The sequence below is a fragment of the Neophocaena asiaeorientalis genome, unplaced genomic scaffold (assembly GCF_003031525.2).
Source record: "Neophocaena asiaeorientalis asiaeorientalis breed wild unplaced genomic scaffold, Neophocaena_asiaeorientalis_V1.1 scaffold78, whole genome shotgun sequence".
In the NCBI taxonomy this organism is placed as follows: Eukaryota; Metazoa; Chordata; class Mammalia; order Artiodactyla; family Phocoenidae; genus Neophocaena; species Neophocaena asiaeorientalis.
Window position 1 is genome coordinate 8,854,221 of NW_020175018.1, and position 27,479 is coordinate 8,881,699.

At 54.8% G+C, this 27,479-nt stretch overlaps 2 protein-coding genes across 2 annotated transcripts in view; one reads left to right on the forward strand and one right to left on the reverse strand.

The window, feature by feature from the left end:
* The window catches only part of CRB2 (crumbs cell polarity complex component 2), an 18,021-nt gene extending 14,698 nt beyond the window's left edge, over positions 1 to 3,323 (forward strand). The window contains exon 13 of the mRNA XM_024762197.1: positions 1,219 to 3,323. Within this exon, the coding sequence (XP_024617965.1) occupies positions 1,219 to 1,443 (225 nt within the window). The 3' untranslated portion in view covers positions 1,444 to 3,323. The remainder of the gene's footprint in view (positions 1 to 1,218) is intronic.
* DENND1A (DENN domain containing 1A) overlaps positions 1,451 to 27,479 on the reverse strand; it is a 489,835-nt gene continuing 463,806 nt past the window's right edge. The window contains 4 exon segments of the mRNA XM_024762246.1: positions 1,451 to 6,918; positions 7,750 to 8,040; positions 10,783 to 10,911; positions 24,859 to 24,947. Of these exon segments, the coding sequence (XP_024618014.1) occupies positions 5,730 to 6,918; positions 7,750 to 8,040; positions 10,783 to 10,911; positions 24,859 to 24,947 (1,698 nt within the window). The 3' untranslated portion in view covers positions 1,451 to 5,729.

Below are 27,479 nucleotides of genomic sequence, written 5' to 3' on the forward strand. Positions count from 1 at the left end.
CTCCGCCCCGTCCCCCGCCACCCTCCTCCTAGGGAGGAAATGGCTTCCCAGCTCCTCCTGAAGTGCCCAGGGCCGGAGCCTGGGGAGGGCCCATTCAGGGCTGGGATGAATTTTTCTCTACAGTCTTGGGCACCTTCCTCAGGGCTGGGGGCTGAGACTTGGGACCCAGGTCACAGTGGGCTGAGAAGTCTCATGGGACAGAGGGAGGGCCGGTGAATCTGAGGCCCTGGGCCTCTGCCCCCTGGAAGTCTGTGATTCTGGAGCTTCAGAACTCCAGGTCTGTAGAAGCTTTGATGGGGGCATCCCGGTGTCTGTGACGAGCCAGAGAGGTGGTTTCCTGGGCCCCCAGAGCCTGGTCTGAGTGTCCGGGGTGGGTGGGGGCCCGCCCTGGTGGATTCTGAGCTCGCCAGCAGCCAGGTCGGCCTGCTGCAGCTCATGCCCTGCACGGGCCCCCTGGCTGGGGAGCCTCTCCTGCTACTGCCTGAGATGCCTCCCACTTGGGGGTTGAGCATGGTCTCCACAGACACTTAAAAACCCAGACTGCCCTTTGAGTTTGGGAGGGATCAGGTCCCATCACTTCAGATTGGGTGTTTATTGAGAGAGGCAGGGTGGCAGGGCTGGGCACTGAGGCCCACCTTGGCCAGTTGAAGGAAGGACCTTCAGCTGGAATTTGGGACTGAAGAATGGTGGTGTGAGCTGGGCATGGGCATGGCGTTGGGGGCGGACAGACGGCAGTGCCAGTCCCGGCTTGACACCCACTAGTCATGTGTCTGGGGGGATCTGGGCAAAGCCTCTGTTTTCTCCTCTAATATTTATCGAGTGCCTACTGAACAGGCTCTGCTGTGCGTTTTGGGATACACGGGCAAACAAAATAAACCAAAGGTTTCTGTCCTCACGGAAGAAAGGGGGTGTCCTCGCTTCCGCTTCATCAGGTCATGTAAGGTTTACATGAATCCCACACTCGGTGCTGAGCTCCTAGTAGGCATTCAATAAATGTGTTTTCTCTCCTCCTAGCCAGAACCCCTTTGCTGTACAGGAATCCCCTTGTGGTGCCTCTAATAGGTAGCTCCCAGGCACTTGCTTGCATACCTCTGGGGCCAGGTCTCTCACTACCTCACAGGGAAGCCTCTGCTCAGCGATGCTTTTTCCTCTCCTCTGAAGGAACTGGGGGGTCTCCCCGCCCCCATGGTCTTAGGCGTGTTACTGCATCTCTTCCAGAAGGGCCTATCGCTGCCGCCGCCGTTCCCGCTGCTGGAGGTGGCAGTGCCTGCGGCCTGCGCCTGCCTCCTCCTCCTCCTCTTGGGGCTCCTCTCAGGGATCCTGGCGGCCAGAAAGCGCCGCCAGTCAGAGGGCACCTACAGCCCGAGCCAGCAGGAGGTGGCCGGAGCCCGGCTGGAGATGGACAGTGTCCTCAAGGTGCCACCCGAGGAGAGACTCATCTAGGCCCACCTGGCTGTGGCTCCAGCACCTGGGAGGTCCTCACCTTCTACCTGGAGACCGAAGGAGGCCACCTTCGGGAGCCTCCCGGGCCTCGGGGAGCTGCTGCCGGGCCCAGGATACCTGCTGGGGAAGTGGCCCCTTTGCTGGGGGCCCTTGCCCCGTCCTGGACTGAGGGGAAGGGGCGCGCTCAGGGAAGCAGAGAGAGGCCTGGCGAGGTTGTGGACATGCTCCATCCCACCGCCCGGTCTTAACCTTGGCAGGCACACGGCTGTGCCGGGAGGAGCACCTGCGGGTGCACGCGTGTTCAGGGGTGTGTGAGTGCGCGCGTGCACGTGTGTTTGTACCTGGGCCTGTTGATCTGCAGGGACCAGTGAGTGTTGCGGATGGGGCTCACGGGCACGCCCACGTCTTTGCTGTTTGTGCACGTCACTGTGTAGTGAGTGCGGGTGACCCCGCGGAGGGGCAGCTGGGCAGTGGAGACCACCTTCTCAGCCCCGGGGCAGGGGCAGCCCAGGGCCACGAGTTCTCCTGGAGGCCAGGCCAGGGCTTGCCCAAGGACCAAAGCCCCGGCTCCCGCAACTTCTCCCACCTCCGGAGGCTGCCCTGGCCCTGGAGGCAGCTGGAAATCAGTGGGGTGGGGGGCATGAGCCAGAGGTTAATGTGTGAGCTCCTGGCTCCCCAAACAAGTGCTCCCTGAGGCAGGTCTGTCTCTGCCCTCTGCGGCAGCCAGGCACCCGCTGGGATGCAGGACTGAGGGGCAGACCTGCAGGAGCGGAGGGGTAGGGGGAGGGTGTCTGGGCCACTGCAGTCTTCCTCCTGCAGGCCTGTCACTTACAGAATGGGGAAAGCAGCCCTTGCCTACCTCACAGGGCTGCTGTGAGGATGGGCAGGGCAACAGTGGGGAAGGAGCTCTGGAATTCGTTAAAGTCCAGTCCGCTGTGAGGGCTGCCCGGGTCATCCCAAGGTGTCGGGAAGGGAGAGGGTGAGAGCGGGGAAGGGGCCTCCCTGAGGGGTAGCAAGGGGGCCAGAGGGCGATGATGACAGAGGAGCAACCCTCCCTGCCCACCTTGTGGTTCTCCAGCCCCTCCGGCATCAGCGCTCTCCTCTCCAGGCTGCCTGGCGAGTCCGCTCTTTCACCTGCAGACCAGTCACCTCTCTAATGGCCGCTGGGAGGACTCGAGGAGGGCCTCGCAGGAAGCCCTCAGGGTTGTTTGCTGAGGCAGGTGCTTGGCAAATGTTGGCACTGTCTCTGGGTCGGGGCTGGTCCTGCGGACAGACACAGATGAAGGGAAGAACTGGCCGCTTTGCTTCCAGTCCCTTCCCTGGTGATGCCATCACACTGGGATCTCTGATCTCTTCTCTGAGGGGCACTTGCCTGAGGGCCTGGCCTCTGAGCTTCAGAGTCCCTTGGTCCCTGACCTGGAGATGTGCCCTTCGGTCCTTCCCATTTCCCAGGCCAGCACCCGCTGTGCCAAGGCCAGGAGACCCCTTTCCACTTCTCGACTGGAGGTGGACTTTACCCATCTCCCCTAGGGGTCTCAGCCAGCTTCCAGAGGCACAGGAGTCAAATGTGAGGTGGAGGCACGTGGTGATGGAGGCAAGGGAAGGGGTGAGCGGGCTGAGACTGGGATGGGAAGGGCCCTGAACACTAGGTTACGGGGCTTGCTTGGTCCTTATCCTGTAGGAGGTGGGACCACCTTTTCCCCCATCTTTCTCCCTGACTCCTGGAAAAGTGGGGGAGAAAACATCTGGTAGCAACAACTTAGCCCCAGCTGGTGCCTTGGTTAGTTTATTAAGTCAGAGATTTGGCAAACCTGTGTTCTTGCAGACTCCTAAGACAAGACATTCTGGGTGGAACCCCAATATATAAAAGCTGGGCTGTTCTTCTTTGTCCTCTTGCTTCTAAGCGTTCTGGGTACCTGTCATTTTCAAGCGCAGCCCAGGGAGGGGGACACAGCCCAGGGAGCCGAGTGAAGGGCAGATAGGGGAACGGGGTGTGTCTAACACCCTCTCTGGGTGCTTGGTCCAGGTGTCCCTCCCCAGCACAGCCAATAGAGGTGCAGACTCCAGGCTCTCCCCTTGTTACTGAGAGGTCTGTGGGAGTAAAGCTCCAGGTGTCCCCTTGAACTTCCTTCCTGGAGCCTGGGTGCCTTAAACATCGTTGGTGACCTGCAGCCCTGCTCCGTGGACCCGGCAGGCCTGTGCACACCTGTAACCAGTCCAGCCCCTGGGTCCTGCTTGTAAGAAGAAGGGGCTAAGCTGGGCTCAGAGGCCCGAATGGTAACAGGCTTAGGAGTGGGCGGGGCGTCAAAGCCTCCCCTGACTGCTCCAAGCCCCGCCTCTACCTCTACAAACAGGGATGCTGAAGACGCCTGAGGCCTGGCCTCCCCGCAGAGCTTCCTCAGGACACAGGGATACCAGCCTTCTCCCCAAGAAGATTTTATTGAACGCACACACACAATTCATCCTTGGATTTTCACATTCAATCCAGCAAGTGGAGAGACAGCAGTGCTCATGTGAACATGGAGCACTTGCCACCAGGCCCCAGCAAGCCAGGGAGACCAGGGGGTGGGCTCCGCTTCCCTGGGGCCACCTGGTACCTCTTGCCTTAGACTCTGCCCACTGGGTGGGCTACCCTATACCTGATGGGGCTCAGGGGTCCGCCCAGGGTGGGTGGATCTGGAATCTCTACTGAAACACCTGAGTGTCCTAGAGGTGCCCACATGGCCCAGACATGACACGGCTCCCCCTCTTCCAGAAGCCAGAAGACACTGCCGAGATTTAGACAGAAGACTTGCCCGAGGGGCTATGACTGACGGAGGAAGGGGCTGCGTGCTGGGCCAGCAGCTCTTCACACCCCACGTCAGAGCAAACCTGAGGGGGTGGTCTCCTAGCCCCTCAGATGCTGACCAGGCTCCCCGGGGTTACGAGGTCTCCAGGAACTCCCCTGCCCCGCCAGACACCCGAGACTGTATGTCTGACCATTCACAAATAGGAAATGAGAAATGAGGTCAAAATGCTCACAATTTCCTGCATGTCTCAGATGGTTGTTTTCTTAAATGGTTGGGCCACATTTTAACTTGGTTTATTGAAACTAGTCAATTTCAAGATTCATCAAATCAATAAAGTAAAAAGGAAAAGAAAGATAAAAGAAACAATAACAAAACGTTTCAACTTAGCTTTGGGGATGCTGGCCTCCGGGGAAATAGGGAGGGGCGGCTCCAAGCCCTTCTCCTGCCTCCAGGCTGCAACAAGTGCAAGAGGCCAGGCCCGCCCACTCCCCAGGGGCCTGGAGAGGGGCTCGGTACCCTCCTGCCCCAAGCTGCCAGGCAGCTGGGACTCCTGCACCTCTGTGGTGCTAATCCTGGTCTTCCAGTGGGAATGTGGGTGTCTGTTCCTCAGCTCTGCCCCCTTAGACCCACTCAGCAAGAGGCCGAGTCCCACTTGAGAGTAACTCAAGACCAGGAGAACCTGTGGGGACCAGAGGGAGAGTGCGGGGCGGCAGCCTGACCCCTCCTGGTGCTCTCAGATTTACCTGTTGCCGTTTTTGTCGTCTACAGATCAGAGTTGCTGGTGCTCTCGGGCCCCACGCAGGCCTGTCTGGGGCTTGCTTTGGCTACCGGGAGGGATTGCAAGGATGCCTCAGCCCCCAAATCCCTACCAAGCCAGAAAAACGAAGTTTGGGGGTTGGGGTGAAGACTCAGGAAAGAACGAGTGTGCATATTGCTAGAGAGGATTTGGAAATGCCTTGCCAGGTAGCTCCTCCAGCCTGGGACGGGGGTTCCTTACTGCAAACTCCAAACCATGTGCGTCTCGTGCAGACGAGCTCATGCCGAGGGTACTGCCAACGCCTGCGCCCATCAAGGTGGGGTGTGCAGGGCTGGGCTGCAGTTGGGGCAGGAGAACAGGGCTCAGGAGGACACATCCTGAGGCGGCGTGGGGCTCCTGGTGGGCAGTTTCCAGAGGGAAGCTAGGTAGGATGGGGTCTGGGGCAATCATCGGCCCAGATGACCTCTCTAGTGCAAAACCCAATCAGGGGTGCAGGGGACGGGTGGTGGCAGGGCGGGACAAGTGCCCAGGAGCTGGGTTGATTCCCAGGCTGGAACTGGTGCCATTCTCCAGAGATGGGCAGTGTGGAGAGGAGGAGGGGCAGCAGAGAGGGCTCCCAACCCTTCCCACCAGTAGAACCTGGACAGAAACAGAGCAGCAGGGGAAGCAGGGCCGGCCAGCCGCAGAGCTGCCGCGGTGGGCAGCCGGGCCTCAGCTCGCCCCCAGCACTCAGCGCCCGCTCACTCGAAGGTCTCCCACTGCTTCCTGAGCTGCTCCACTGAGCCAGGGGCTGGGGCCGGGCTCACATCTTGCTTGGTTTTCCGTAACAAATCCTCAAAGGGGTCTCTGGCCTCTCGTGGAACAGATGGCTGCAGCGCTGGCTCCAGGACCTGGGGGGCTCTGGGAGGAAGGAGTGGGGTGTCTCCAGGCCTTAGCGCCAGCCCTTGCTTGGCCTCGGCGGCCCTGGCACTTGAGCGGGCCAGGGGCAATGTTCGGATCCTTGAAGGGGCGACTGCTGGGGGACCCAGGGGCTGCAGGGAGTGGGCACCCATGGGCATCTGGCCAAAGAGGTTGGGCATGGAGAGGGCAGACAGGTTGGGCTGAGATCTCTGTGGGGCACAGAAGCCAGAACTGGACAGCAGGAGGCTGGGGGCAAAAGCAGGCCCCAGGGAAGCAGGAGGGGCCCCAAAAGGCCCAGCTGGTGTGGAGACCAGGGGCATGGCAGGCAGTGTCGCTGGCACAGATGGGACAAAGGGGTTGAGTGATGGCTGTGGAAATGGGGTGGGGGTCCCCATGGGGGGGAAGCTAAACTGGGGAGTAAATGGGGTGGCTACATTTGGGGCTGTAGGACCTGGTGGAAGGGTACTGCCTGACCAGGCTGTGCTAAGTGGGTCCAGGAGGGCCAGCAGAGCATCACTGCCTGTGCCCGCAGCCCCCGGGGCCAGGCTGAGTGGCTGGAGCAGTTCGGTGGGGTCTTGGGGGGCAGCGCTGGGGTGGAGCCCGGGGATCGCGGCTGAGCCCAGGGCAGCCCACCTTTCCCGCTCCGCCTGCAGCCGCTCTGAGGAGAAGTCGCCGAGGGCAGTGCCGGCAGCCTGGAGCTTGGCCGGGCGGGCAGTGGGGGGCGGGGGCACGATGCCCAGCTCCGGGGTCTTCCTGCCCTGGGGCCGGGGGATGGTGATGCTGCCCAGAGTGGGGGTGGGCACCTCCTCCTTGTCGGTGGGGTTCAGGATGCCGTCCCGGTTCTGGGGCCTGCTGGGCAGGGCCGGGGATTTCCCAAGCAGGGCCGAGGGCTTCTCGGGGGAGGTGGCAGGAGGCTTGCTGGGGACGGCCATGTCGTCCTGGCCCAGGCTCCAGAGCTTGCTGTGTGGGTGGGCGAGCTTCAAGGCTCCTGGCATTCCACGGCTCCTCTCACTCCTGCCTAGGTCCAGCCTCTGTTAGAGGGAATGAGGGAGGCAATGACCACAGGCTGACCTGAGACAGACTGGCAGGCAGCATGTGCCCCTCCCCCCCGCCCTCCTGTGTGCCAGGTGGACAGACACTGGGACTGTGGTCCCGGGAGTGTGGCTGACTAGTCCCTGGGACCCAGAGCAGTTGGGGGCTCGGCCCAGGTCAGCGGCAGAAAGCAAGCCCAGGTCTGTCTGCACTCGAGGCCGGGATTCTCTCACTGGGTGGCACAAAGGGCCTCCAGAGAAAGCTCTGTCTTTTCAAACCAGTGCTGCCAAGTAATTTTAGGAAAAGGACTCCACCTACTGACCCTCTACTGGGGTGGCCCATTTTACTTTTCAAAGCGTGCGGGCACTTTCAACCACCCATTAGCCCAAGAGGGCAAGTGAGGCTTGGGGCCTGGGTGAAGGCACACTGGCTGGGAAGGAAATAGGAGGGCTGGGCTCAAGTCCCAGCTCTGCCACCTATAGGGCCCACGACCTGGGCGTCACATCCCTTCTCCTGGCCTGAGCTCCCTCGTGGTCAGCCTGGGAATAGCAATTTCCTGCAGAGGGGCAAGCGTGAATCATCAGATACGTGGGAGCTTTGTGAATTCCACACTGTGACCCAAGGACTGCAGAGTCAGCAGCCCCCAGTCACAAGTGAGGAAACCGAGGCACAGAGAGGAGGTGTGCCTGACTGAAAGTCACAAGGAAGGTCAGGGGTCACACGCTAATGTCCAGAGCCCAGGAACTTTGATTCACAGGCTCTCCAAGGAGCCTTGGTGGGGTTGGGATCATTAATCCCAGTTCCACCAGGGGTCATAGCCCTGCCCACCTCTGATGCCTAAGCAGAAGTGGGGGGGCAGATTTCCATCAGGCTCCAGCATCTTCTAGCTCCCTCAGGTCTTTGGGGGGCCGAAGGTCCTCCAAGCTTTTGGCCTGGCCCAGCGGCTGCAGTGGGACCTCCATGTCGAGGCTGCTGAAGACGTCCTCCAGGAGGTCGATGCTGGCAGCCCGGTCGGGCGGAGCTGGGGTGGGGCCCACAGGCTCCCGCGCTCGCTGCTCAGGGCTCTCCGCCTCGTCTCCGGCGCTGTCTGACTCCTTGAGTGTCCGATATGGCTGCGGCCTGGGAGGAGGCAGAGCAGGCTGGATTCTCCTACTCAGAGCCTCCCCGGGAGGAGCAAGCAGCCCTCACCCCCGAGAACTTCCAGGCCTCGGGGAGCACACCCGGGAGCCTTGGGAGAGGAGAGCTGTCCTGGGTCCCTGAGAGTGTAGGCGTCTGGGCAGCGGCACTCTGACAGACCTGGGCTGAACATGGCTTCTGTTCGCTCAGGGACCTTGGGCAAGTTGCTCTGGCTCTAGCTTGCACTGGGGGGCCCACTTAGTTTCCTCCAAACCACAGGACCCACCGCAGAACTGGCTAGTGGGCTCACACGCCATTCACACAAGGCGTGAGGAATAGGACACGTCTGGAGAGGGAACAGGCAGGAAGACTCAATCCTGAGCCCACTGTCTGCACTCCCACCCCTGCAGCAGGTCCTGGGAACAGCTCGTGGGAACTGAGCTGGGAGAACTCTCCCCAGTGCACCCTAGGATCCTCAGTGGGGAACCATCTGGGCCTCAGCCTGTGCAGACCTCAGTTCCAGCCCTGGTGCCATCTCTTCCTGTGGGACCTTGGGTAAATCACAACCTCTCTGAGCCTCATACGCTCCCCCATTCCAGACTGCACTCCCCTGCAGCTGGTGGTGGAGACTACATGAGCAAATACAGTGCCTGGTGCCCAGCAGGCATGCTGAGGCTGTTAGCAGCATTCATGCACCAAAACCTTGCAGTCAACCAGGTGCAGGTGACACAGGGTGCCTCTTGCTATCCCTTCTCACAAGCCTGAGCCCCGGAGTACCTGGAGAACGGTGCCCAGACCTCTAGTGGAGCCCGGGCCAGAGCAGCATCCCACCTCCTCCAACCATGAGGCTCTGGCTCCTGGGTCAGGCAGAAACTGCCCACGGCTCTGGTAAAGTGGGGGAAGGGTGCCACCTGCTGGTCCCGGAGGCCCACTTGCACGAACCTGGGCAGGGGACAGTTGGCAGAGGGAAGGGGCTCAACTAACAGCCCTGACTCTTGGCAAGGACTGCATCAGACTGTACTAACTCCCTGAAGCCACACAGGCAGCCCACGAAGTAGGACTCACACCCCCCACTTTATAGATGAGGAAACTGAAGCTCAGAGAGGCTAAGTAATGGAACGTATGTCACACAGCACCTGGCAAGAGATGGAAATGGAAGCCAAGTATGAGAGACTTCTAAAGCCCCTCACTTGTTCTGACTAAGCCATCTGACCAAGCTCCTTTAACCAAGTTTGAACACAGTGAAGGAGATAAAGAAAAGCCAGTGTGCTTCGTAGTTAAGGAAGTAGAGTTCTTTAGAAGGAACCCATTTTGCTTTGAGTTAAGATGGCCACTTCCCTTTTAAACACACAAAGCCTATGCTTTTCATAGATCATGGCTCAGGAAGTGAGCATTATTTTAAATAATTAAGGCATCAATTAATTTAAAAAGAATGTGACCTGCTGGACTCCTTGGTGGGAGAGTCCATGGACATTACCTGTGTGGGTGCCTTTACCTGCAAGGTGATTTTAAGTTGATACATGGATGAACTTTTCTTATTCCAATGATGCTATCTTTACTTTAATTAATAATAGAAATAACATATATTAAGCCTATGATACCCTGAATATTATTGCTTAGGACAAGGCTTCTCTTCTAGTTTTAAAGAATAAGATTCACTGTACAGACCAGGTGGCATTCCAAGCTTGGGCAACACTGGCTTAGGCCACTGCTCTAGGTGAGGACATCAGGAGGGGACTGACTTGCCCATGGTCACAGGTGAGCTGGTGGCAGAAAGGGCCAGGACCCTCCTCCCCTGGGGGGCGGGCAGTGGCAGGAGCAGAGCTGTTGGGTTTATCAGGTGCCCCGAGGAACTCACAGGCCCAGCCTCGGGGGAGAGACTGGGAGCAGGGAGATGGTGAAGGGGGCTGGGAGGGGGAAGGTGGGGGAAGAGTCCTTCTATAATCTGGCTGTAACGGTTTACTCCCCGAAGGGTCACTGTGTGTGTTCAGCAATGGGCAGTTCCCTTCCCCTAGAGGCTTCCATTAAAAACACCATGCAAACAAATACACACAGAACCAAAGCTGTCCCTTTGCTCAGTCCCAGCCCTGAAAAGCCTGTGCGTGGAGAGGCAGGAATTGCAAAGAAAGGGCGGCCACCAAAGCCCAATTCCAGGGGCGGCTGGATCGTGGTGAACCTTCTTTTTCTTTCTTTCTTTATTGCAATTTGTAATTAGAAGAAGGCTTAGGCTATAAATAACAATGATAAAAATTATCTTAAAGTCAGGCAGGTCAGTAAAATCTTTGGACATGCCAGCATTAATATATACATTCCTCATCGGTAACGTTGTTTGAAAACTTAAAATCTGACGCTCCATCTCCATGGCTTTCCAAGATGTGCTGAGATAAAGGAAGACTCGGGCAGCAACAACCAGGCCAACTGTAGCTGAAACCGCAGCCACCAATTCCGTTAACAGCCAAGTGCATTTTCCCCAAAGGAATGAGACCCATGCTCCTGTCTCACACCTCTAGAGCCCAGTCACTCTTGTCACCTCACCCCATGGTCACAGCCCCCATGGGGCTGGCACAATGACGCCCTGAGAGGAGGCACACAGAGGGGGCGTCCGTCCTGCAAGCTGGCACCGGAAGGCAGCAGCCCCAGACCCCCTCCCCACACACAAGCGCAAGCTGGCCACCCCCAGCCCTCCAAGTGGCCCCGGAGAGTCACCAAGCCGAGCTCAGGGAAATGGAAGAAGGAAGGAGAGACCATTCAAAGGGAGCGGAGAAGAAAAAGCTTTCGGTGAAGCCAGAGCTCGGGCCCTCTTCCCGCTGGCATTCATCGTCAGAGGAGTCTTCGGAGAGGAAGACAGCATAGTGTCGCAAGGGCTTTACGAGGCTGGGGCGGAGGAAGACAAGAGAGAAAACAGTTAGGAGGCACCTCGGGACTCCACGTGGCGGGGTGGGAAGGAGGCCTGAGGCTCCGCACCTGACCCTGGCCTCCCTCTGCCGGCCGGGGAGGAGGCTGCCTGGAGAAGGCCTGACGGGCCCCACACTGAGGAAGCTGGTCCCAAACAGAAAAGAAACTGTGGGTTTGCCACCTGTGTCAAGAGCCTTAAATACATCTATGACCTTGTGATTCCATTTCCACTTAGATAACCCCAATGTAGCAACAAATTATGCACAAAGATGTTCATTACTGCTATGTTTATAAAACATGAGACAACCTGAACTTCCGCAGTAGGAATCTGGTGAGGTGAATTATGGCATGGTTGGCTGAAGAGTATCCTCCCATTAACTATAATGTTTATAAAGAAAAATCTAGAAGCCAGTGTGCAGAATTGCAGTTATACTGCATTCTCTCTCATCTGCTTATGGAAAAATGCACAGAAAAAAGACTGGAAAGGTATGTGTCTAAATGTCAACAAAAGCTAGGGGACCCATGTCCCCTGCATTGGAGAAGCCACTGCAGTGAGAAGCCCACGCACCACAACGAAGAGTAGCCCCTGCTCGCCGCAACTAGGGAAAGCCCACTCGCAGCAACGAAGACCCAAAGCAGCCCCCAAAAATAAATAAATAAATAAATTTAAAAAGCTAGTGGATTATGGATTTTTTCCCCTCTGCCAAATTTTATTTTTGTGTCTTCTCCGTTTTCTGCAATGTGCATATCTACTTCAATAATCAGGAAAAAATAAAAAATAAAAAAGGTAAAGAAGAAAGTGAGCCACGTGGAAGTGCACTCGCGAGAAGGCCCTTTTCTGATTAGCGGCCGCTCTCTGGAGTCTCCCTCAGATGCCTCTTCAGAGAGTCTTTTTCATCTGTGATGTGGAAATTAAATATTCATTGTTATAAAAAATACATCTCCCTTGTCAGCCACCTGTGAGCTCTACCTCTATAAACACAAACACATACACAGCCCAGAGAAACTCCACGCCAGCTTTTATGAATTATACACTGACCAGGGCCCGCGAGAGGTGTGTGCTTGGGAGAGGGGAGCTGGACCCCACAGCCCCTGGTTCAAATCCCGGCCCCACGGCTGCTGCTCCGGCACGTGGCTGGGGAGCAGGCAGCCCATGCCTCTGCCCTGTACAGCGGGCTGGACGCACACCGAGGATCCCAGGGGCAATGGTGGACTTTGGGGAGGTGGGTGGGGTAGGAGACACAGGGGTACCTGATGGGGGGCTATCTCCTCTCCCCTCCACCCCCAACCAGAGCAGTCTCCTTTCTTTGCCTTATATGATGCAATTCCTTTCCGGTTTCATTTCAGGAAGAGGGAACATGTCCAAAAAAGTGCATGGGAACCAGGGCTGGAGAGTAAGTGAGGGACAGCAGCTATCCCTGTGGGGATTGGGAGAGTGGATTGTGATCGGCTGCTGCTATGGTCCACCATCACCAGTCATAAGCCAGTTGTTACCCAAATATATGCTGCCCTTTTAAAAGTGGAACCAAAGCTGGCGCCCAGGGCTGTGAGTTCCCCAGCACTGTCACACCTGAACCCTTCATTTCCTCGCATTGTCCCTGGAAGTTAGCCAGGCAAAGACTTTTGTCCTCTTACTGAAGGGGAGGTTGAGGCTCAGAGAGGGGAAGCCACTTGCCCGGGGGCTGCACAGGGAGGTCACAGCGTTCCTCTCCTCTCCCAGGCTGCCTTGCTGCGTGTCAGGGACAAGACGTATCTCAGCCTGTCCTGGACTGGTGGGAGCATGGCCTAGGAGGCTCATTCTCCTCTGAACTCAGGAGAGAGGGTGGGAGGATCTGACTTGCAGAAATGTGCCCTGGCCAGCACAGGGGCTAGGCTGCCCAGTTCCTGCCTCGTCCACTGGAGGGCCACTGGAATCCTGTTCTGAATCACAGGCCTGACCTCGTCACTCTCCCGCTTCACACCTGCAAGCCTGCTGCTCTGAACTGCGGCTCCATGCGGTGGGTAAAATGTCAGCGACACTAATGTTCAGGTGTGTCTGGAACGACTTACGCGTCTGTTTAAAAGTTTGGGGGACCCGCTCTCACTCGCCAGCACTGCACTGTTCTCCCGAGCAGGGGGGCAGGCACCCCGCCTCAGGCTGCATTCTGGGGGGCTCGTGGAACACACTGGGTGGGCGGGGTGAGGGCCGCCAAGTCCAAGCTCCAAGCAGGGCAGACACCGTGCTTTGCGCCTGGCCCCGCCCACCTCTGTGTTCCTTCCCTGCCACCTCCTGCCACCTGCCCTTGCCTTTGCCTGGTGCACTGATTGCCCTTGGCCCGCAAGACTCAGCTCAAACCGCACTCCTACAAAGCTTTCCTGGAGCTCCCAGCAGAGTTTTCTCCCTAGACAGAGCTGGCTTCTCCCTGGGCTGCGTGGTTTAGCGCTTCGTTAATACAGTTGAACCTCTCGCAATTCTACTTCTGAGTGAAGGTCCTCGAGGGCAGGGGCCCTGGCACGTTCTTCTTTCTCTCCCCACCCACAGCACAGTGTTAGTGCAGAGGAAAGTTTGCTAAGGGAATGACTGGAAGCCAGCGTACTGGAGAGACTAGGCCCCGCACACACCAGCTTCACCCCTCTTCTGGATCCCCGCCAGGCACATGCCCCTTTCCTCAGCTCGTGGCTGCAGTATAAGAGGGTCCCCTCTCTGGTGTGGAGAAAAGGGAACCCTCCTACACTGTTGGTGGGAACGTAAATTGGTGCAGCCATTATGGAGAATGTTATGGAGGTTCCTTAAAAAACTAGAGTTGTCAAAAAAAACCACAAAAAAACTAGAGTTGTCATGTGATCCTGCAATCCCACTCCTGGGTATACATCCAGAGAAAACTCTAATGTGAAAGGACACATGCACCCCAATGTACATAGCAGCACTATTCACAATAGCCCAAGACATGGAAGCAACCTAAATGTCCATCGATAAATGAATGGATAAAGAAGATGTGATACATATATACAATGGAATATTACTCAGCCATACGAAGGAATGAAATGATGCCATTTGCAGCAACATGGATGGGCCTAGAGATTATCGTACTAAGTGAAGTAAATCAGACAGAGAAAGACAAATATCACATGATATCACTTATATGTGGAACCTAAAATATGATACAAATGAACTTATTTACAAAACAGAAACAGACTCACAGACATAGAAAAACTTATGGTTACCAAAGGGGAAAGGGGGGTATAAATCAGGAGTTTGGGATCAGCAGATACAAACTACTACATATAAAACAGATAAACAACAAGGTCCTACTGTAGAGCACAGGGAACTATATTTAATATCTTGTAATAAACCATAATGGAATAGAACATGAAAAAGAATATAGACCTGTAGAACGGGACCACGTCTGGGGGTGAGCGTGTTAGGTATATTGGGGCAGGTGGGAGTCTCAGAAAAATGCTTAATATCCACAAGTAGGCACTGTGCCACGGGCTTTACACACAGGTTATGTCTACCACTCCCCCCAGCAGGAAGCAGAAAGGCGTCGCTGTACAGATTTTACAGAGGATGAGGCTGTCATTAGTCCATCCATCCACCTGTCCGTCTGTTCATCCACGCACCCAACCGAGAGGCACCTCCCGCGTGCTTGTAGTGAGCACTTCATGGTGAAGAGGAGAGGTGTGACCAAGCCACCCAGCCAGGAAGTGATGAGCAGGGATTCCAGTCCAGGGCCCTCTCTTTCCTGTCCTCTGGGCTGGTCGTAGATGTGTATGAGGGGGACCCACACCTCTGCTTGGGTCAAACTGAATGAGGCTTTGGGTGGCCCTCAAATCCATCTTGAATGCCTTTCCAACACCCATCCAAGCACAGCCCCCTCCTCCGGCTTTGACAAGTAAGCAGAGAGCACAGCGTGGCACATTAGCCGAATGCCAGGAATGTCTGGATTCACACAAGGGCAAAGAGCCTTTGTGCTGGACTGGACCTTGGCTTCATCAGCTCAGGCTGCTGTACCTCCCATCACTTTCAAAATCCAGTGCCTCCCACATGCGAGATCACGGAGGGCGCTTGTGGGTGAGGTGGGGGGAGACAGGGAGCCTCACTTTACAGCGCACCATTTTCCTCTCCAGACAGCTCTTCTGGCCAGGCCAGGCTGGTCGGGCAGTCTTGACTTCAAGAAGAGGTCCAGGGTGTCTCCTGGATACACCATCTGTCTCTCAAGAGTGATGGAACACCCAGATGAGAACTCTGCCATGTGGTTTGATCAGAGTTTCTTCAGGTCCAGGCTTTGGACCACATGGATAAGGATGATGACACCAGCAGTATTTCCAAGTGTTGGGCTAAATGCTGTCCGTACAGTTTCTGATTAATTACTCATCACATCCTCATTTTTCAGATAAAGCAGCCAAGGCTCAGAGAGGGGGAGTCACTTGCCCAGTGTCACACAGAAGTTAAGGGTAGAGCATGGAATCCAGATATGCCTAACTCTGAACCACTCTGCGATCCTGCCTCTTCAGTTCTGTGGACCCGAAACGGTGAAATAGGGTGTTTCCTCTTCCGCTTTTGATAAAAGGTGAGATTTCAAAATAAACTTATTTAAATTCAGCTGCTCATGTTCTCCCGTGAAACATACAGTCAGATATTTGTCAGAGATAAAGGACGAACCATCGAATATGTCCAGGTTTAAATTCTTTATTACTTAAGGCAGAATATGAAAAAAAAAAAGCGCGTACCTCTTCCCTCATTAACCCAATTCAGCTACTACCCTGCAGTCTGCCACCCACCACTTGCCTGGATTTTATTATACACAAAGAGCTGTGAAAAGGCAGGTCGTGGCGAACTTGGCTACCCAGCAAGGACTGCCGGAGTCTCGGCGAGAAAGAAAGGCCCGCTGTCCATCACATTCAGACCCCATCACCTCCCACGGCTGCTCCCGCCTCTGCCCACCTCATCTCGGCACGGAGTTCCCATGCAGATGACTCCCCGAACCCTTTCTAATGTTTGGTTTAACGTGTCGCCGGCTAGCGTGCGCGTGTGACAGTGGTGACAGGCGCGGCTGTTCCTTTTTAAATACCATGTCAGAGACACGGCGTCAGGAAGCGGGGACGTGCTCTGTGGCTCTCTGCCGTGCCGGGATCGCACAGGCTTATTTTTTAATGAGGAAGATCTGCATCTCGAGAGTTTTTTTCATGTGTCACATCGCGTGGACAAATCAGCAGCACGTCACGCTGGCCCAAAATGAAATGCTGACAAATGTAGATATTTCAAATTTAATTGACATTTAAATGTACTTGAGATAAAGAAGGGGAAAAAGTCAGCAGGGACTTGGTCTCCAGAGGTAACGAGGGGAGCTGGTGATCCTTTTTGAAAGGATCATTTCACCCCTGCACAAAGGATCTTTACTTTTAAATGTCTTGGCCGCTCGGCATCCCTTGATTACAGGGCTCCTGTGGGGCTGACAGGCAGGAACAGGCCCCTGGACGAGGCCCGTCTGTCCAGCCTTCCACCAATCCCCACGTGCCAGCCAGATGACCTCAGGAAAGTCATTGTACCTCCCTGAACCTTAGTTTCTTAGCTGCAAAATGGGGATTCTATAGCCCTCCAGTTAGTCTTACCACAAAAGTTGGATGAAAATATTCGTAAAGGGCTTTGCACAGTGCCCAGTGCCTGTTCAGTTACTACCCAGATGCCACAGTCACCTGCCAACAAATAAATTCTGGGCCTCTTCACCCTGAGCAGAGTCTCCCCTAGGTGTTCAAGGACAAATAGGGTGGTCCCTGCTTTCAAAGACCTTCCCAGTCAAAGTCACCGGTCCCCAGCTGGGCATGTCACAGCACATCAGAATGATCTGCGAGCACCCCCCACCTAGCGACGCCGCCATGCCTCACCTCCAGCACCATTACACAGGGCTGACACTCTAGAGCACACCTTAGCACGTGCATGGGTTAAAAACAGAGAAAAAGCCTCTGAAGCAAGTCAGAGGGGTCTCTGGGGGAAACAAGCTTGGTGCAGGACCCACGGGGGACGCTCCGGAACTTGCACTGGAGCTATTCCCTGTGTGGCCTGGGGCCAGGCTGGGACTGTTCCCAGGGAGGAAGGACTGATGACAGATATGGGAACCTGTTGGACATGGGATCTTTGTACTCAGCGGTATGTGAATATCTACTTAAGAACAGTAATGAGAGAGTCACGGCTGTAATGAGTCGTGATCACCAATGAGAAGGCGTCTTCCTGTCACATGGACTGGTCCAGAGGGGACGGGTGAGTATGAGGCCAGGTCCTGCCCACCCTGTTAGGGACTTGCTCTGCCAGAGTGCAGTGGTGGGCGTGCCTGGCTCAGGGGCTGCTGGACAAGCCTCCATTTGGGAGGTGACATGAGGCTTTTAATGTGAGTCCAGTAGAGGCCGCACAATGGCCTGGAGGTGTCTCTGTGGAGGAGGGGGCACAGGGGCTTGAGGCTGGGGTGGGGTTTCAAGAGAAGAGGCAGGCAGGGTTGGCAGGGACCAGCTGGAGGAGGGCCTCCCCCCAGCGTGAGGGCTGAAGGCCACGTGCGAGGTCAGGGGGTGATGGGGGGCTCAGCTGCCCTGATCTCTGTCTCTTGGATTGGTGGTGCCCTTTGCCTTTGCAACCTTCGTTCATCTATCCATTTATTTATCAACCCATCTCTGTCTGTCTATCTTCCTTCCTTCCACAGAGATCACTAGTGTCGACTTTCCCTGTCCACACCCACGCCCAGCAGGCTGAGAAGCCTTTCCCAGGCGCTGGGTGGACACTCACGTAGGCGCAGAGGTTTGGCTTCACTTTCCCACCCTTCATGCCCTTTGCTGGAGGGAAGACGGGGAAGGGGACACCTTGGGGGCACTTTCCCTACCTGGAAGAGCAATTGTGTAGATTGTGAGGAACTGCCCCTCACCCCGAGGACAGCCTCTGCCTGCTGAGAGCCAAAGTCTTTTCTAGGGACCGTGGCAGCAGTCGGTGGGGGCGGCTGGTGAGAAAGCAGTAGACACGGACATGGGACCCAGCAGACCCTGGTATCTGTGCTGGACCCAGGGCAGGTCACGGCACCTGTCAGAGCCTTGGTTCCCCCGTGGCTGAATGGGCTAACAGTGCCTTCACTATGAAGACTTTTGGGGAGCAGGGGGAGGTTCACCAAGATGACATATATTGAAGTACCGGGCCTGAAACAGGCACTTGGGAAATGGTGACATGAAATCTGGAATGGGGAGGGTGCTTGTTGGGGTGGCGAAGCCTTTCGGAGGAGAATGAGCTCAATGACACCTTGAGGATGGGGCACCTCTTCTGAGGGCTTCCTAAAGACTTGGCTTTTCAGCTGGAACTAACTCGCCCTACTGTGACAGCTCCTGGGAGAGTCCCTCCTTCCAAGCAGCAGGCAGAAGTGGTGGAGACGAGGAGGTCCTGTGTTTTCCTGGGCTGCTGCACATCCCCGGAGGCTCTGCGGCAGCTCCTGCTTTTCCAGTCTGAGCTCAGGCTCCACGCCTGGCCTCTGGCTTGGCTTTGTCTCCGGGGCCCGAACCCCACCGTTGGAGAGGGGAGGGGGCCCGAGTCAGGTCAGGAGCCTCTCACCTTGTTAACTGGGTCTGCGCCCTTCTGCTTGGTGTCCTGGCGGCTTGCCAGGGGGTAGTGCCCAGACAGCTGCCCCTACCCCCTGGGGCTCAGGGCCCAGCTGGCATCTTGGAGATTTGCTCCCGGGGCTGATCACAGTTTCTGGCTCTCACAGGGCCAGGCTGGGCAGGTGCTGGTAGCTTCAGATTCACATCCTGATCACACCTGGCTCATAGTAGGTGCTCTTTACATACTTGCGGTTGTTAACTGATACCCTCCCCCAACTCCAGGACGCTGGGCTGTAAGCTGCTCTCAGTGATTCCTTTGTTCACTCATTCAATAAATATCCCTGAGCAGAGCTGGGCCAGGCTCTGGTCGGGGAGTCGAAGAGTCAAAGCTGAAGGTCACACAACCCTGCCCTGCTCATAGGCTACCGGGGTGGGCAAGCGTGTGTGGGTGCATGCGGGTGACTCACAACACGGCAGGTCACGGTTATGCCAGAAGTCCCAGGCACGGTGACCCTGTGAGGAGGGAGCGTGCAGCTCGTGGGGGAGGTGCTGGGGGGAGGGTCAGACTGGTGAGGCCGCCGCACCCACTGCTGCTGGGGATGCCAGCGTGGCTCCTGTGGGCAGTTTCCCAAATTGTGTTCTTCGAGATGTTAACAGGCATTGCGTTAAAAAGGAAGGCAAAGAGACTTGCCCACGGTCTCAGACTGGCATCTGGTGGGCCAGGGTGCTGCCCAGATCTGCGGACGCCCAGCCAGGCCTGCGCACCAGGCCCCCACCCTCGGGCAGCTCTGGGTCTGTGCAGGAGGGAGAGGGGTCCGGCTGTGACCCCCCAGCCAGGGGGCTGTGCTGAGCGCAGGTCTCGAGGAGGTACCACTGCAAAGTGTTCTGAGACCTGGTCTCTGGGCAGAGCTCCCACTAAGTGCTTCTGGCAGCTCCTTCTGATCTTATTTTAATCTTCTGGGGCTCTGGGTGCTGGGGTCACGCAGTGCAATTCAGATGCAGAGCCGATTCTCCAATTCCTGAGGAGCGTGGGCTGGCCGTTTGGCGCGCACGCAGCCTGCCCAGGCAGTGCAACCTGCAGGCGTTCTCCTGGGCCAGAAGGATTTCTAATGCCAGCCACACGTTCCTCTGGGTCTCCCAGACCCAGATTCCCAGGGAGTCCACAGTTCTGATGGGAGTGTTAAGTGGTACAATTCTTTCAGAAAGTTATTTAGTAACACGGAGCAGAAATCTGCCTATAAGACGTTAAGGGTTGGCCTTTGGCGTTAGAGGCGTTGGAAGCTCAGCTCTGCCACTAACTAGTTGTGTGACCAAGGGCGGTGACGACCTCTCAGAGTGGCAGCTGCTTCTATAAAATAGAGCTAATGACACCTACCCCCGCCCCCAGAGTTCTTGTGAGGATTTAATGAAACAACATACGTAAAGTGCTCAGTTAATGGTAGTTGTTCTTACAGTAATATAAAACTAGAAAAAACTTGGAGAACAAGGACATTCACTTTGGCATTCTTCACATTTGTGAAAACCTGGAACAATCTACAAATCCCATAAGAGGAGCGTGGTCAGGCAGACCACACACATACACACAGTGAGATCTTCCGTGGTCACCACCAATGGGGCTTAGAGGGACATGAGGCAAGTCTGTACTGTGGGATATTGCAAGGAAGCTGGCAGCTCTGCAAAATATATCTAGAAAGAAGACTGGACAGGAATCTGCAGAAATGCTCGTACATTGTTGAGCTGAAGTAGTGGGATTCAGAATGAACTTGTCTCTTCTCCCTAACTTCCAGCCTGCCTATAAGGCTATTGGGTTATTTTTAAAAACAAACAAAATTACTGGAAAAGAGCATGTTTTTGCGTGGATCTGGCCAGGGAGGTGACAGGGCAGTGGCTTACAGGCCCCTGGTGGCTGAATCTGGGCCTTTCTCACTTAGTACAACGGACTCCAAATAACCAGCCTGCAGCCAGTCAGGACGCGGGTGACTGGAGGGTGTTCTGTGCGCCACCTTTAGAGGACGAGGTGTGCATTGCAAGAGCTTGGGCTCTGCAGCGGGCTGGGACTGGGCAACGTCTCAGATCCACACTGAGTACAAGCCCCGTCACCATTAGGACTTGGAAGACAGCCCTACCCTTCTGGGTTATTGAGAAGATTAAAGAAGGTGGAGGCTGCTTGTGACTGTCTCCCTCCCAACTCTCACGGCAGTGAAAGAGTGAAAGAGAGAGGCACCTGGGGACCAGTAGGTCACCCCCCACCCCCCGCCCCCGCCTTTGGCCTCTGTCTGCTCGCTGTGTGTGGTCCTGAGGGGCGGGCAGTACTTAGCACAGCACTGCCTTTTAGGGCTTGCTGTCGGCTCTTTCAAAGTCTCACATTCGATGAAATATAGGGAAATTGCCCTATATCTAGCAAGCCGAAGGGAAGATAAGCTAGGGCCTGGCAGCCATGCACGCTCCCGCTGAAATAACCAAAGCCCACCTTTAACAGGTGGGGAGCTGTGACCTCATCGTGCCTGCTGCAGCCGCCATCATCCTCACCACTCAGAGTAGCTCATAGTCATGATTAGGTTCTTAACAAAAAGCCTGGATGCTGAAGAAGAAAGGGCCAGGCCCTCCCCACTTTCCAGTCCTGAGACCTTGGGCAAGTTATGGAAAGTCTCTCTCTGAGCCTCAGTTTCCCCATCTGTTAAATGGTAAAGCTACCACCTACCCTTCATGATCTTAAGCGATGTTCAGTAAATGTTACTTCTCTTTCCTTCCCCAGATAGGAACACTCAGGCACCAGGGAACACTGCCTCCTTGGCAGGAAGAGGACTGAACAGCTCTGGTTCCCGACCCCAGGGAACCTTCCCCAGAGAGGAAGGTGGTGTGCGGGGCAAGTCATCTCAGGACACAAAGCTGTCTCCCTGGGCAAAGCCAGGAGAACAATGGACCCCCATGGACAGCAGAGTGCAATGGAGAGAATGAAACTGAGCAGCATTTGGAGTCCTGGCCATGCCGCTTTCTAACTGGATGACCCTGGAACACTGGTCAATACATTTTCTGAGCCAGCGTTCCTGTTCTGTGGAAGGGACGCCTAAGAGGACCTAGGACACATGAGGTGCTCCACTGAACTCACTGCTACCTGGCTTCTGACCCACAGCCCGAGCTGTCTGATTCCTCCTAACCCCAACTCTTACCCCAGGGGATCCTCGGGGCGTACCATCAGCCCTGTTCTGAATAATAATGTAAGTAGCTAACACTTCTTGAGGAGAAGTAGTCACTGAATATTAATTAGCTAATGTTAACAGAAAAACAGAGGGAATGTTTTCCCCAGAAGTCTTTGTAAATTGTTCTTCCAATTGCTATCACATGGTTTTGAGGGGCTAGGACACCTACCTTCCACTGGGGAAGAAAATTTGACATGGGAAAAATTTCTTTCTGGGAAAATGCAAGTCAAAAGAAGTCGGCACTGGGATTCCCTTTGGGGCCTCCTTTAAAAGTCCTAAGAAGCTCACACCTAGTAGGTTTTAGAAGATATTTGCTGAATGAATGGATGCAAGAATGGACGTGAGCTAGAAAGCAAAAAACGGACCTCAATGGGTGGAGTGGTCTTAGAGCTGCTGGCGACGCTACTGGGCTTCGACGAACTCCAGATGCTGAGCTGCTGCAGGAGGCCGTGGAGACTGTCTAATTCTTAATCAGCTCCGTTTTGCTGTCCACAAAGTTAATTACTTAATGTGCTTCTTTGGAAGTGAGAGCTGGGGCAAGAAGTCGGGAGGACTGAATCCTTCCCTCAACTTCAAAGATCCTGTGTCTCTTTCTGCCGCCCAAATCCTCTAAGTTTCCGATGCACTTTGATATTCCCAGTGGAGACAAAGATCTGTGATTCAAGAAAATCCAGGCCAGATTAAAGGGCCAGGCACCGAGTCCGTGTGCCCAACACTGAACCACCAGCAACAAAGGCCCATTAGGATGTGGCTCCTGCCCGCCAGCTTGTCTTCTTGTGTCTCCCGACACAATGCTGACAGATTGGTGGGGCTGGTTTCTTCCTCCCCAAAACAATATTTTATGAGGAGTCTGTTTTATTAAAATATTTTCCGCTGGATGCTTCCTGTGTTTCAAGAAGTTGGTCTTGCCAGCTGGAGCTGATGACAGTTGAGAAAAACACATCCAAGTGCTGTTGTGACATGGCATTTGGAAGTGGAGGAGCACAACGGGGGGTGGGCGGGGGGAGAAGGCAGCATGGGAAGAGACGCAGGAAAACATCGGGGTTGCACCAGAAATGTCACTGGCATTATGGGAGAACAGCTCTGCCGGCCCCCCATGCCCCCCCCATCACATTAAAAAAATGTGAACAGAAACTCTCGGAATGATGTTCTAAAACATACCTCCCTATCTCCTGGTGGACCCGGGTCACTGTTACGTACGATCACAGAGAACCTGTCATTTGTTTTCTATCACTGCCAATTTGCAAACCCACTAAACTAGCCACCGCTGCTCCCTCTGGTTCATTTCAACCCCAAATGTTTCCCAAAAAGAAATCTAAAACAAGGTGTACTGCAAAAAAAAAAAAAAAAACCAAAAAAAAAAAAAAAAAAAACCAAAAAAAAAAAAAAAAAAAACCAAAAAAAAAAAAAAAAAAAACCCAAAACAAAAAAACCCACAAAAAGTGGTACTGACATAGTTCTGGTAATCTCCAGAATGATGGGGTTACCAGACACTGTCTCTCTGCATATACTGATGAAGCAATTCCCTATCACTGGGCTGGAAAAGCAACAGTGTAAATAAACGTGGTGAGGGAGTCGGAGCTCTAATCGGGAACCGGCCACAAAATGGGTAATGCTTTTCTGTAGAATGGGAAGTGTTGTTGGTCCAGGGTGTTTTTGGTGCAAAGCAAGGATATTCTGGATTTGCATTTCAATGTCTACAGGACCATGACCCTGTATCCCAGTACAGTGTCTAAAATATTTAGTCCAGTTTTAAAGAGATGGCTCTAAAGAAAAGTGACTAAATTCATTCCCCTAAGGAGAAATCTTTGGGGTCTGAGGCACTCTGAAGACATGCAGCATTTTCTCCACAAGGGGGCAATCATAATCCATGGCAGGGAAATAGTCCTCAAGATTCCCACCGTCCTATTGTGCACAGCAAAAGTTAAGCCTACACCCAACTTCTGGAGTCCGACTTCCAAATTCTGCATCACCAAGCATCTCCCAAGACACGCGGACACACACAGGTTTGAGGGCTGTCTAGGTAGGCTGGTTCTGTAACAACGTGACAGTCTCAAGTGATACCATCCTATAAACCAGAGAACCCGGGAAGAGCTGAAGTGGACTGCAACCCGAGCTAGGCCACAGGCTGACATTTGGGAATTATTTCTTCCTTTTGGCTCCTTTTCTGGCTAGGACGTGCCATCTCCCATCTCCCTTAACTTCCTTCCCTGAGAACTTTTCTGAAAATAAGGCAGACACGAGGAGCATTCCCCTCTTCACCCAAGGGACCTCAGGGTCCCAGGGGCAAATTTTTTTTGGTTCCCCCAACAACCCCAGACCAAGACGGTTTCATGCACTTTTTCAAGGCATCACTGGAAGCCAGTGTGTAGCTGCTGAGCTGTCTGGGCAGAAACCACCGGCCGTTTGCCTTGGGGATGGAGGCACATTCCTCTGATGGAAGCAGTGCTACCTTCTCCAGCTGGCTCTGAAGTCGGGGCCGTAAGCAGCTTTAAGCCTCCCACATTCAGACAGCTCAGCCTCTGGCCACTGCTTGCCCACCTGCCTCGTCATTCCCCTCATCTACCCAATGTCTACCCAGCAAGTGATTCTAAGCTGGGCCCTATGCTTGGTACTGGGCATAAAACCCAGCACCTGTCCCGTGGAGCTCTGGGCCCAAGGGGTGGTAGGAAAGCAAAGTCATAATAAAATAAATGCTAAGGCACAGGTGAGCAAAGGTACTGGTGGGGGAGGGGCAGTGGATGAGGATAGTCCTGTGTATAAATCTGAGCTCTGGAGACCCGGAGCAGCCCAGGCCTAGGAAGGTGATGGCCCTCGTTAAGTAGGTTGCCTCCTCGACCAGGTTCCTAACTCTCTTTTTCTGACCAGCTATCTTCAGCATAATAAAAGGCCTAGAATCTTTTTCTGAGCTTGTTTGAGTACCCCTTGGGCGTCACCACTCAAAACCCAGCCCGGGTGCCCGGCTCCCTGGCCTCTGGGGCCTCCTGCTGGCTGTGACAACTGCTAGCAGAACTGACACTGAAGATCAAGCCGTGTTCCCCGACCGACCTCTTTGTGAAACACCCGCTCGGGGCTCCAGGGAAGCCTTTCAAAGGCCGGGGCTGCCACATGGTCTCCACAAAGCGCTGGCCCCGCTGGGCTCCTGCAGACACAGGGGAGGGGAGAACAGGGTACTCACTGTTCGGGGCTCGAGACGGACGTCCTCCGGCCTTCCACTGCGATGTTGCTCTTTGGTCTCTTAATGACGTGTGGCCGGGGAGGGCGCACCTAGAATGGGCACAGGGGGAAATCCCCAAGAAGGGCTCAGTTGGAAAAGCCACATAGGAACATTCTCAAGATGCAGATAAGTGGCCCTAAAACAAACGCTGAGGAATTTTCACAGCATAGGTTCAAAGGCTCTGCTTATCACGGAGACACGGCCGTTGAATTTGCAGCCGACCCGGGAACTGGAATTCTGTGACCTACTCAAAGGGGAAATGTGCTTCTGAAGGGCTGGGTGCCTCATCTGCAGGTCGGGGGTGGTACCACCTGCCTCCTCTCAGGGCTGCCGCGAGGGTTCAGTGAGACACTGTCTGTGCAGGACCCGGAACAAAGAGGCTCTCATTAATGACGAGCCCCTCTTGCCTTCTCCTGGAACCCGGAAACCAGTTTGGTAGAACAAAAAGGTTTCACTTAGACTTTGTTTTTGGGGTACATATGCCTATTTTGTTCTTTTTACAACTGAATTACAGGAGGCCTATTTTCCTCTCTAAGTGGGAGTGGGGAGACGCAAATACTAACAGCTTTAGAGCGCCAATAAAAGTCCCTGGGCATCCCTGCGTAGTCCTCCTGAGCAGGGCTCGGCCTGGAAGCCACACAGCCTGTGTGGGCACTGCACTCACCACGCGGACCTAGCTCAAGGGCTGGAGGTGGGCCTATCGACAGTGAAGTACACAGCTTCCCTGTCCACAACCAGGCTGCAGCGGCAAGGTAGTTTTTTTCTGACCTGAGGCCTCCGAAAGCCAAGATGAGGGATCATATAAAAAGACACCCCCTTCTCCCACCAGAGCCCATGATGAGAGTTAGGCTAAGAATTTCTAGGCGTCCTTAGAAGGAAACTCATTTGGTCCAGTCAACATTAGCTGGCTTTAACTCCGGCACCATCATCTGAACACCAACCGGAGAAGGACTGGAGAAAGCGAAGAAAGCCTGTCTGTGAATTTTGCTGCCAATAAGTAAGAATGAGCAGCCCAGTGCGGGGGCCGCTTTCTCTCTGCAGATGAGGGACCACGGCGGGAAACGCCACGGACGCTGAGCTTAGCAGGCAAGACAGGGAACAGGAGCACATACTCACTCCAATCCCTGCCGCCCTCTTCCCTGAACCCACCCTCCCACCAGCCCCCAACCCAGCACTGGTGGGCGACACAACACAATGGCTTCGGAACACAGATCACAGAAGTTGGCTGTGTAAGAGACACGTCTTTAATAATCTCATCAAGCCCTCACGTCTCCACGTGTCTGACCTAACCAGAGTTTTTCCTGTGGAACGGCCAGTCTGATCTCAGCCTGGTCTGGCAAATCAGAGACGTGGTAAGAGCCAAGTGCGTTCCACCAAACTTGCTGTCTGCTCTGGGATTACTGTGAAGATCCAATGAGGGGATGCGGGGAAAGTGCCGGCACGGGGCCTGGCACACAGTGGGGGCTCAATAAACGCTCACCTTGTTTCTCTGTGACCTTATCAGTAACAAAAAGAAGACGGGGTGCGGGTGTCTCCAAATTAGAAGATGGATCTATGGTGGCCTACCCTTGCCTAGCACGGTGCTCACTGCCTGGTTTACAGTGACCCCTCAGCAAGATTTTTAGAAATGGATGTTGCTGCCTGGAACCTAAGAAGTGCGTAATAATGTTGCTATTATGATAACTGTTATTAGAACAGTGCCTGCCACAAAGCAGACATCCAGTCACCGGCTGCTGAATAAACGAATGGATCCGTCCCCGACTCGTGCGAACCCTGAACCGGTTTCCCGGCCTAGAGCCGGACTCCTCTTGCAGCTGGTAAACAGGATCACCTGGTTTGCACCTGACTTTGCACCACAAAGGCGGGGTGCGGTCAGGGCAGCGCTGCCCTGTCCCGGAGGTCCCGGGGTGGGGCTTTGGGAAGGTCAGACATTAAGGCCCATTCGCCTGTCCTCGCCCACAGCTGCTCCTTGTACAATAGAGGCAGGTTAGGAATGTGAACTTGTGGCTGAAATGGGGGGATTAAGTTTGTGGCAACTTCAACTGAACTTGCAACGTGGTGAAACATGGGGAAAAAGAACAACAGAGCTAATTAGACGAGCTGAGCTGTCAGAGCGCCGCTGAATGGCTCAGCGCCAACAAACAAAAGGAATGGGTTGGCAATCAGCAGGATCGATGGAGAAGACTGCTTCATTAGGGATGATAAACCAGACAGAGCAGGAAGGGGGGGGCCGGAGGGGGAGGGAGGCGGCAAAGCAGGGGAGGGAGAAAGGCACGGCGGACCCAGAGACAGTCGCCCGCGTGGCTGCAGACACACCCAGAGTCACACACACATCTGACTGGTGTGGACAAAGCAGACACAAAATAGCAGACACAAAATTATACTCATGGACAGACAACCACCCAGAGACACGCACAGGCCTCGAGATACCAACATGCCCAGTTTCACAAATACACACTCACAGAGGCACACACAGGAGGAGAAGGCACACGCACAAATCTCTCTCTCTCTCTTTCACACACACACACACACACACACACACACACACACACACACACGCCCGCACACACACAGCAAGAGCC